At 37.9% G+C, this 11,376-nt stretch overlaps 1 protein-coding gene across 1 annotated transcript; it reads right to left on the reverse strand.

Annotated features, from left to right (window-relative positions):
* Nucleotides 1-330: 330 nt before the first annotated feature.
* LOC145820405 (serine/threonine-protein phosphatase 7 long form homolog) lies at nt 331-2,930 on the reverse strand. Its single transcript, XM_082915862.1, has 4 exons — nt 2,321-2,930; nt 2,035-2,241; nt 1,516-1,947; nt 331-1,423 (listed from the first exon to the last, which is right to left on the reverse strand). The coding sequence occupies exons 1-4, from the start codon at nt 2,891-2,893 to the stop codon at nt 1,361-1,363; spliced, it is 1,275 nt and encodes a 424-aa protein (XP_082771988.1). The 5' UTR covers nt 2,894-2,930; the 3' UTR covers nt 331-1,360.
* Nucleotides 2,931-11,376: the final 8,446 nt, after the last annotated feature.

Consider the following 11,376-nt stretch of genomic DNA (forward strand, 5'->3'; position numbering starts at 1 on the left):
CTAATGAAGACTGCAAATGAGTGTGCCGAAGATGGGTTAATGGATGATGCACACCAGTACTACGCCTGGAGCATGGATGTTATGTATGAATCTGATATTGAGATGTCAGATGATGATGATAATGAATGAAATTGTTTGGATGAACGCCCAGGGCATTTCTGTAATGCATGCAATTTGTAATGCTTATCCATGACTTATCAATGAAGCGAGATATTTCAATTATTTTTAGCCTTGAACAAACATATTTTTTATAGCTTCTTTACACGTTTTGTTCAAACCAAACGCGTTTGTAATTTATGTTCTCCTAAATTACGGATAATGAGAGAGGGGTAGAGATGTGAAAGAGATTTGTGTGATTCATCAATATAAATAAGAATAAAAAATTGTGAAATTATAATTGCGAATAAATAAGTATGACACTTATATCAGCTGTACAAGTTTGACACATACAAACAAAAAAAAGAAAAAAAAAAAAACCTATATAGTCCATATCGCAACCGCTAATGCCCTAACTTGCCCCCAGTCCTACAACCCCGACCGTGGATCTCCCTCCTCGGTCTCCTACGGTAGACTCTCTGAATATCTGGCACTCTCTCCCCTGCATGCGGCCCTCCACTGACTGCCTGTGGAGCCTGTGAGTGTGAGTGTGACCCCCCCTCTCCTGCATCTGATGCCCCTGATCCTGCCTGTGCCTGTAGATCAGATACTGCTGTGAGCTGTGAAACTCCCACTCCCTCGTCTGGTGCAACTGTATCACGATCTACAGCTGGACCCCGACCTCTGCCTCTACCTCTGCCCGCAACCCGACCTCGGCCGCGACGTCCCCTACGACCATAACCTCTCCCTCGCGCTCTTGGGGGGGCTCAATATGGGCCTCATCATCAATGTGGGAGATGTCAGTGAGAACTGCATCATGTGTACTCCTGGGCGCGGTCGAAGTAGTCCCCATAAAAGCAGGTGGTAACTGGGTGGGTGGGGTAACAACATCATGCATGAACCGGGGCGCGGTCGAAGTACTCCCCAGAAAAGTAGGCTGTAACTGGGTGGGTGGGGTAATAACATCATGCATGAAGCGGGGCGGTGACCAATCAGGGTCAGGGTCAGCATGCTGGGTAAGATGTACGTGTGGGGAATATGGAGAAATGTATGGGGTATCATGTGGTGGGGTGACTGAAGTCAAAGGACCTGCTGTGGCTGGCGCTGAACTGGGAGGCACTGACGTGGACGGGACTGATGTGTCTGGAGCAGCTGCTGCACTGTGTACACCGTAGTCCCCAAAATGCAGACGATCTACCCGATGGGCATGCTGGATCCCCTCGTACAATAACTCTCTGATCTCTACAAGGGCCTGCAGGCCAAGCTATCCATCACGTCTGAAAATGGCGTCCTCAGCCAAGTGATATGACCTCCCAGCTCGAACCACCTGGAAAAAAAATCAGATATATTAGGCTATAGTTGACTGAAAATAATCAATTATGATATTAACAATTATCGGACATATAGTACGATACTCACCAATGCCTCGAGAGAAGGCCCAACTCCCTGATATCCGGCCTCGGACAGGTGGCTCGGATTACCGACAAGTAGGTGTGTATGTCGCCGATACCACAACATGTAAGGGTCGGGAGAGGGGAGGACCCCATCGCCCCAGTCAGCCTGTACAATAGTGTCGCGACGGGCATCCCACAGCTGTATGTATCGCATATGATGCAGACTCCAGTCAGTGCTGGCTCGGCCACGTCTATCCGTCGCATGCAACCGCCACTCGGTGTCACACCAATCCGGCACGGCCTGGACCCGACCAAACTGTCGGAGGACACGATCAGGGAGATGCCACTCAACCACGTCAAAACAAATGAGTGGTACTCTCGCCATCCATATATCCTCACCTAGGCGGCAGTAGTCTGGGAGCATCTGGAGGACATCAGCATAAGGCTTCCAGATAAACTACAATAACGACAAGTCTATTAAAAATCGCTCATAAACATATACAGTCCATATGACAATTAAAATTTAGGTATTTAAATTTGATACCTCGCCGTCTATCATCCGGTCAAGCTGGTCTCTATACACGACCACTACGTGGGTCGATACGACCTCGTGGCTCATGTCAACCCTCCACCGGCTACCTCGAGGTCCGGCCGGCATCTGCATGTATCCCTGCCCGATGGGAACCTCACCAGGAGCAACTAGTTGCCGCCTAGACGGGGCAATGCGAATCAATCTCTCCCACGCCCAAATCTGCAATAGTTTGAACGCAATTACAATACTGATATATGCCATACAATATGAATTGACATGTAATAAAATTCTTACTAACCTGTAGCAAGACAAGGGGTCCTCCGATCTGAGTCACACCCACCTGAGTGGCTCGACATAACATCCTATACAAGCATGCCAAAGCCGCGGCGCCCCAGCTGTACTGGCCGATGATGTCAATGTCTCTCAACAGTGGCAAATACATCAGCTTGAGCAGGTTCTGTGACTTATCAGGGAGAAGTACCCCCCCAATAAGCCACAGAATATATGCTCGCGCATGCTGCTGTACTAACTCATCTGCAGCATGATCTGGAAAATCGCCCTGAAAATGCTCCGACAGCCACCTCACCCTCACTCTACCTGCCTGTAAGTCTGCAGGTGTAGGTGCTACTCCCAATAGCTCAGCACATAGCGCTATCCACTGCTCCGTCGTCAATGATGGGTCAAGTCCAGTAACTGCTCGCCCATCAATCCGTAGACCGTATAGGACAGATACGTCCTGCAATGTGACGGTGGCCTCACCGGTCGGGAAATGAAATGTATGAGTCTCTGTGCGCCATCTCTCGACGAGAGCAGTAATGAGTGGGTGGTCCAGTCTGATATGGCCTATACGATATACACCATAGAATCCCATGCGTAGTAGACACTGCAAGACTCTATGGTCCAATGGACGATCCCACAGGCCGGAATCTCCCCGTCGGCATGCCACCACGGTGCGTGACTGGTCCTGCATAACAGAATGAGTATTTTAAATTATAGCATTATCAAGGAAATCAAAAACAAAATGCAGTGTATTTTCATTGTACGCGTAAAGTCCAACAGACGTTATTGCATACCGGGTCCTCCCATATACTGTCAGCCCGATGTGGATGACTCAAAAGGGGGACCTCATCAGGTAGATGTGCCATGAAGCCTGTACAGTTGAAAAACAAATACATTTTGAAAAACTGTATTGGTGAGCATGTAATTTAACTATATCAATTAAGCTCAAATTATTATGTACATGACGACTTGGAAAATAAATGTGGTCGATTATTTTAAAAGTATAAATTTGTGTGCCATTAACATGGAAGCAATTAACTAAAATCAGAATTTTGCATATTATGTGCCATTAAATATGATAAGCAATTCAACATAACCTATCGTTATCTATGCTTCGGACTAATATAAAAATCTTTTACAAAGTCATTTTACGATCTCAGTTACATAAGCTTAATAATGACCAATAACATGTGGATAGTTTTTGTATGTCAATATTTACAAAAAAATGGAATGATCATTTTTTTTTCAAAACTTCATTATTGATTTTGGCATATTTGACATAACCTCATTATTGATTTTGACATATTTGACAAAACTTCGTTACATTTATGGCATATTCGACAACTTCATTATTGATTTTGTAATTTTTGTTTTGCAATAAAGTATAAAATTTGTAAATTACGTACATGTAATTCATAAATTCTAAATGTACAAAATGCTTGAATCAGTCGAAATATTAAAATCTTAAAATGAAAGAAGAACTATGTGATTTTAAATAAAATTCTGTAATAAACATTTTCAATGAAGTAGAGAATAAAAACTATGATAGTTGTAAATTTTGTCAAGCAAATAAAACAATTACAATATATAAAGAATTAAATAATAGAAATGATCTATTACAAATAAAAAATGTTCTATTAAATGTATGACCCCGTTTACAAATAATGAATTACAAAAGAAAAGAAAATAATCTATTACAAATAAAGAATTACAAAAAGATCTATTACAATATGTAAGTATTACATAGTCTTCATCGACCAAGTCGCGCCGGACATGTTCGCCTGTCATGACCTGTCTGCTGGCACTCACTGCAACGAGCGGTCAAACGCCTATCTGATATGTCCATCTCATTCGGAATACGAGACATAGATGCACGACCCCGTTTCACTTGTCGCAGACGCAGTACATTAGACATTAAAGTCCACTGCGGATCAGCCCAATAATCTTGATGCGGTATTGGATTGAATTTAGTTTCCCAAACCCTCATGTATACAGGAAGCCTATATACTAGATCAACGTACTCGAATGGATTGTCACCGCATTCAGACATTACAGCGAGCATATGAGAACATGGATAGTGTCGTATCTCATATTTCCCACAACTGCACGTGGGTTGATTCATCCGCACAATTTGTGTATTGCGACCTCGTCCATGGCGAAAAGATGTTTGCACCTCAAACACGCGGCGTGGCCTATAAAAAAATTGTAATAGAAACTAATGAAGTTCATGTTTTTAGGTGTAGTTAAATTGACAACATAATAACAATAATTTAATTTATATTACAAACTAACCTGTCATATGATATCAACTTGAAAGTATTTGCCCTTGCGATGCCATCCTCAATAGTTTTTTGCATCTCTCTAGGGTATTGGAACTCATTTCGTACATCTAGTTCAGCTTGGGCTCCCATCTCATCAAAATATTTTACAAGCCGCCGAAATGTAAATTCAACCATAGTTGAGATAGGTAAGTTCCTTGCACCTTTCAAGACGCTATTGAAGCACACTGCATCATTGCTAGTCAATACCCCCCACCGATGTCCACCGTCATACGAAAGGGCCCAGTCCTCAGGATTCATCTTGTAAACCCAAGTGATGGCTTCTTGGTCAATAGCCTGTATTTGTTGTAAGTAACCATTACACTTTCGTCATTGATGAGCACTTCCTGCTTTCCATAGAAGTTGTTTCAGCTCCTTATTTCTGAACGTAGTGTTAAAGTTACTACAAACATGTCGAAGGTAGTGCCGATGATATCCAACAAATTGGAGCGAGGGATTCAACCAATGCCGCCTCACAGCAGCTAAAATACTCTCAGCTCGATCGGATATCAAAGTCACTCCCTGTCGGTCCATGACAATATGTTCCTTGATATTTGAAATGAAGAACGACCAAGACTCCAAACTCTCCTTGTCGACAACAGCAAATGCAAGTGGTAGTACTTTGTCATTGGCGGTCACAATCATTGCTACAAGCAACACACCAGTGTATTTCCCGTATAAGAATGTACCATCTATGGTTATAACAGGCCTACAATGTCTGAATCCATCGATGACGGGTTTGAAAGACCAAAAAACAAAGTGGAAGACGGGCATAATGGTTGTATTTCCGGTATATCTATGCTTCCATTGCACGATGGTGCCAGGATTAGATGTTTATAATGCATACATGAATTTAGGCAACATCATATATGATTCATCCCAATCTCCGAATACCATTCTAATTGCCTTTGCCCTTGCATGCCACGCCTTCTTGTAATGTATAGTATAGTTCATGGACTTTTTTATGTCTTCGATGACATTCTTAATGGGCATATCAGGTTCGTTCTGCATACAACAATACCTATGAGTCAGATTATTTTGGTGTGAACACTTTAAAGACACAATTTTGGTGTGAACACTTTAAATAAACAATGTGTATATAAATGTAAACATTTATTTTGTATACTCACCGCAACTTGTCCCAAAAGATGAGAAGCAATGTAACTGGAACTAATATTTGTGTGGTCCCTGTTCATTCGTGGGTATAAACAATGGTGAGGACCCCTATACTGCTTTATTTCAAAAAGCCCATGTCTCCTACTAAGAGATGCACGCAACCACCATCTACAGTCGTGCTTGCAAGCACACACCCAAACGTCTCGCTTGGAGGTTACGACTTTATACTCTCGATTATTTGTTGCATGGTACAATTTCACAGCATGTACGAGTTGCTTCTTATCAACGAAAACCATCCCTTTGTCCAACTCTGGATTTTCAGCATTCCAGATTCGGTTACGGGGAACGACATCGCGGTTACTAATGTCAAAATCACCACCCATGTGAATGTTTTCATAGAAAGGGATTTCAGGTCTAGGTGGAATGGGGGCATTCTGAATATCAACGGGAGCGTCGACATCATCTTCTTCATCATCATCATCATCTGATCCGCCCATTAAATTTTCTTCATCACACATTTCATTCTCATCATTGTCTAGGGCGACATCAGGACCGTACATGTCACTACCAGTAAACTGCACAGAATTAACCGTTTCAGCCATATTACCTACAACTTCAACTGGAGTCGTATGATGGCTATAGGTGGGCACATCTTAGGTGTTATTGTGAAATTCAGTCTCGTATCCACCATGTGAACTTGATTCTCCACCATGGCCATGAAATGTCTGTTGTGTGTAGCCAGCTGTATAACATTCATTTGATTCATACATAGAAGACTGAAATGTTGTCGTGTCAACCCCATGTATCAGCAATGTAGTGAACGGATGCGAATCCATCTGTGTTATATTCGGAAGATTCTGTACAACCTTTTTTTGAATGTACACTTCCAAACAATTTGGTGGTTCGAAATTTCCACCGATACTTAAAACTGTGTTCAACGCCTCATCGTCATTTATCGGTAATATTTTGAATTTGCTGGTTGCTTGCCACTGGCGATAAGGATATCTACATTTGAAGATCAATCGGACTGTTTCCCCGTAACTTGCGACCCTGGACATAAACATCTCCTCCAAATTGCCAAGTGTGGTGCCAAGTTGCACCCTATATATCCCTTTCGGCTCAGCATCATATGACACACCTTCATCGGGATCCCGAATTATGTTTCCCCCCCAGTGAAAGATAATTGGAACAGTTGCCATATACTTGCTTCAATGAAACAATAAATATTAAAATATCAACAATATACATATATCGAATTGTACTTGTAAAATAAACATTAAAATTTGCAGAAGCCACAAATAAAAGCAACCCTCTAATTTTTTTATCAATTTATATTTTCCAGGGTTGAAGGAACTGTAGAGGTGAAACATTAATTCAATTTGTATTTTGTCAACTATATATTTGTGTCTCAACTTGATTATTACTGTTTATTTTCTCATTTTTTTCACTTATTTTTATTCGTATAACAGAACAGCTGAGATTTCATCTATACGTAGAGTTATAGATTGTGTCTCATTTACTTCCTATGTGAAGACTCTTATCTTTTCAACGTGAATGTTCTTTGTTGTCATTGCTCTATTGTCTTAATCTAAAAAACACATAACAAGAAGTATACTTGTCTTAATTCTTTCGAATTAGTGGCGAAAAATAAAATAGGTTGAGAGATATTTAGTAGAGGGTGACGCGATTGATTTGGACAATATAAAATACAGGGTGCAAACATTGAGAGAGATTTTTTTAACCTGGTGATGTAATTGTTCAGATTTATGGAAAATATAAGTTAATTTGATTTGCTCCAACTTGTGCCATTACGGACCTTAATGACAAAGTTATTTCCTATGTGAACTAGTAACCCTCGTCCATTTTGTAGAGGGCATAGAGGCTTTCTTATAAAATTAAAACAAAAAACTGATTTTGGATCATTTTGGATCGTTCTGAAAAGTAAGAAAAAAATTAAATTTATTTACTCCTTTTTTTTCTTACACATACAAAAACAAAAAAATAATTACAGAGATAATTTATAATGGCCAAAAATTAGAGATAATTAAATTGAAGTTGGTGGTTAAATGTATGGACTACATTTTGGATAGTTATCCATGTGAATCTATCGGGCCATCCGTACCAATTATTTGGTATTACAAAACACATGCTTACCCATCAAAGTGCCAATTTTTTTTTTCCCTTCTTACGTACGAAATTGCTATGGACTATTAATTAAAATAATTTATTACTCTTTTCATGCATATATTGTAACTACTCTAATAATGACTTCTAATTATACAAACATGAATAAACATTATTAAAACATAATGTTTAGATTTTCCTTTTCAATGGTAGTGGACAATCACAAAGTGAAAAAGGCGATAAGTCAGTTCGTTCAATACCCATTTCAAAAACTTTTTCAAATTTTCTTCAGTTTTCTGAGAAAATTTTAATTTGTACTAGAATACTATTATATGTATTACAAATTCAGCTCATTAAATTTTTTAATCATATTTTGGCTGCCTGACCCCAAATATAGTGAAATAAACCAAACAAAATTAAACCAAATTTTTTTTTTTTAAAATCAAATAGAGTCAAATTTAAATATTTTGAGAAACCAATAAAAATATTTCTTTTCAATAAAATAGAGTCAAAATTAAATATTTTGAGAAACCAATAAAAATATTTCTTTTTAATAAAATAGAGTCAAAATTAAATATTTCAGAGAACATGATCTTTTATTTGAGAGAACATGATCTTTTCATGGAGAGAAAATTAAATATTTTTTTAATCAAATACATTCAAAATTAAATATTTTTTTGTTTAATAATTATATTTTGTAGAAATTAGACATTAACAATTTCTGAACCATAATTTGATTCAAAAAATGTAGACATTTTGATTCACAAGCATAATTTCAAAATTCCAATTTCTGATTTCAAATTTCAAAATATAGACATTTCATAATTCCAATTCAACAATTCTCAATCACATGAATTTCGTAATATGACATTAACAATTACGAATTATATGAATTACAATTTTTACTAATTTTGTTCTTAATTAAACAAAATTACTTTTAAAACCATAATTTGAAACCCTAATTTCCTTTTAATTCCTGTTAACAAGCAAAAAAAAAAAAAAAACTCACAAGCATCATTTCAAAATTCCATTTTCTGATTTCAAATTTCAAAATATAGACATTTCATAATTTCAAATCAACAATTCTCAAATACATGAATTTCATAATATGACATTAACAATTATCAATTATATGAATTTCGGATTTTTTAATCGCAATTCTTAATTAAAAAAAATTACTTTTAAAACCCTAATTTCCTTTTAATTCCTCTTCACAAGCAAAAAAAAAAACAATTTCCAATTCAACAAATGTACGTTGGTTTATTCAATATTCAAAATATAGACATTTTGATTCACAAGCATAATTTCAAAATTCCAATTCCTGATTTCAAATTTAAAAATATAAACATTTCGTCATTTCAATTCTCAATTCTCAATTCTCAATTATATGAATTTCATAATATGACATTAACAATTATCAATTATATGAATTGATGATTTACGAATTTCATCATTCCAAATTTCAATTCTCAATTCTCAATTCTCAATTCTCATATGTATGATTTATTTAAAAAATTCAAAAAATTAAAAAAATTCCAAACCCGATTTATGATTCAAAAGCATAAAAATTCAAAAGCATTAGAACCCTTAATAATGTGAATCCTAAAATGACATCCTAATTTGAACAATCCTAATAATGTGAACAATCTGATATCGAACCCTAATTTCATCACCACTGTAACGCCCTCAAAATAAACCCATTATATATACATCATTGACATGCAATATTAAAATAAAACAATTCATTATCCCATTCATCAGAGTATTATTAAATAAAAGCATTACATGTAATACCAAATTAAATGCCCTACGGGCTTACATTTTTCCAAGCCAACACTTGGACACAAATTATGAGTTCTAACTCAAATACAAATAAAGCCCTAGGCTTGATTATAAATCAAATAAAAACAAATAACTAAAGATGGTCTTCAGAATCCAAAAGCTAAATCCTTCCAAGCTAAGTCCTTGGAGGTAGCTTATCACCTGAACCTGAAAATGATGTTCCCATAAAGGGTGAGCCACAGCCCAGTAGAAAAATACTAAACCAAATATAAGCATTGAACAAAGCATTAGCATTCAACAGATGGTTAACCAAGATAATCAATTACATCACTTTACAGTCTCATGACAATATTGTCTAAGACACGTTTTACTTTCCAACTTTATCAATATGGCTCAGAACCTGGCCAAACTTACAACAGTGAACTATATATATTATATTCACATTCTTCCAATGTTAACAAACAGATGAGACTCAGGCTCAAATCAAACATTTCATACTTCCAATTTGATACACATTTTAGTGCTGTATCAAATAAAGCACTTCAATAGAAATAAGCACACATAAAAGTGATGCTAATGGAGTCCATCCCCTATCTCCTCCCAAACAAAATCCGGTTTAGAGGTCCATCCCCTATCTTCCCCTAAACCGTGGAGTACATCCCCTATCTTCTCCCACACGAAACAATATATGCAAATGCAATGCTCAATCAATACACGTATTTTCTGTATTAATGCAATAGTCAAAATTAATGACTTAACCAATGTGATTAGTTTCAGTTATTCCTAATCCACATGCCATGTCTACAACAAACATGACTATCCTCCACCGATAGCCCAAAACAGTTATTTCTAGACTGGAAATAAATATATCAACAATTCAATAGGCGAGTGATTTTAATTATCCAACTACACCATTTAATCAATGAATTCCTCAATTTCATGCATTTAACCAATTTCCCCAATTTCCTTAAATTAATTATACAAATTAATTTATTAATACAACTAGGGTTTTTCCCAAAATTTACCAAAGTACTCCCAACATATCAAAATACCAAAACTTAGGACAAAACTTATAGGATGGAGTAGGAAATCCCTACCTTGAAGCGAAGAATTCGAATGGAGAAGATGACGAAAACCAAAGTGCTCCAAACCCAAGATTGTTCAGATTAAACGGAAGCCCTCGACCCACTCTATCTTTTTAACAAAGGACTTAGGGTAGAAATACACTCTAAGTAGATCAAACCTAAGAGAGAAGGTGTGTAGGGAGAGGGAGAAGACGGTTCTAGGGTTTTAAAATCAAAAAGGAGATGAAAAATGATCCAGAAAGTCGGATCTCGGATTTTTATACCAGTCGCCCCGCTCGAGCGTGGAAACCCCCGCTCGAGCGCCACTCACAGACTCCCGCTCGAGCGGCCAAACTCCCGCTCGAGCGGCGAATGCGCACTCCCAGAAGTTTTTGCAGACAGGTCCCCGCTCGAGCGCCTAACTCCCCGCTCGAGCGTCACTCACGACTTCCCGCTCGAGCGTCCAATCCCCCGCTCGAGCGGCCAACACTACACAAGACATACTGGATGGGTGTATTCCCCGCTCGAGCGTCCAAACCCCCGCTCGAGCGGACAAGCCAAAAATCTGGGTAACTAGACTTGGTTCCTAAGCTCAACCAACCTGTTCCAAATCTTCCCAACACAACCCAAGACTCAAAATAAGAAAATAATGAATGACAACAACAATTATA

This window comes from Camellia sinensis, chromosome 2, assembly GCF_055761805.1.
Source record: "Camellia sinensis isolate YWXY chromosome 2, ASM5576180v1, whole genome shotgun sequence".
NCBI classification, from domain to species: domain Eukaryota; kingdom Viridiplantae; phylum Streptophyta; class Magnoliopsida; order Ericales; family Theaceae; genus Camellia; species Camellia sinensis.

Coding starts and splice junctions, on each gene's coding strand:
- LOC145820405 (XM_082915862.1), bottom strand. CDS start 2,893: ATGGGATTCTATGGTGTATATCGTATAGGCCATATCAGACTGGACCAC. Junction 2,242..2,320: donor GACCCCTTGTCTTGCTACAG/GTTAGTAAGAAT, acceptor AAACTATTGCAG/ATTTGGGCGTGGGAGAGATT. Junction 1,948..2,034: donor ACCGGATGATAGACGGCGAG/GTATCAAATTTA, acceptor TCGTTATTGTAG/TTTATCTGGAAGCCTTATGC.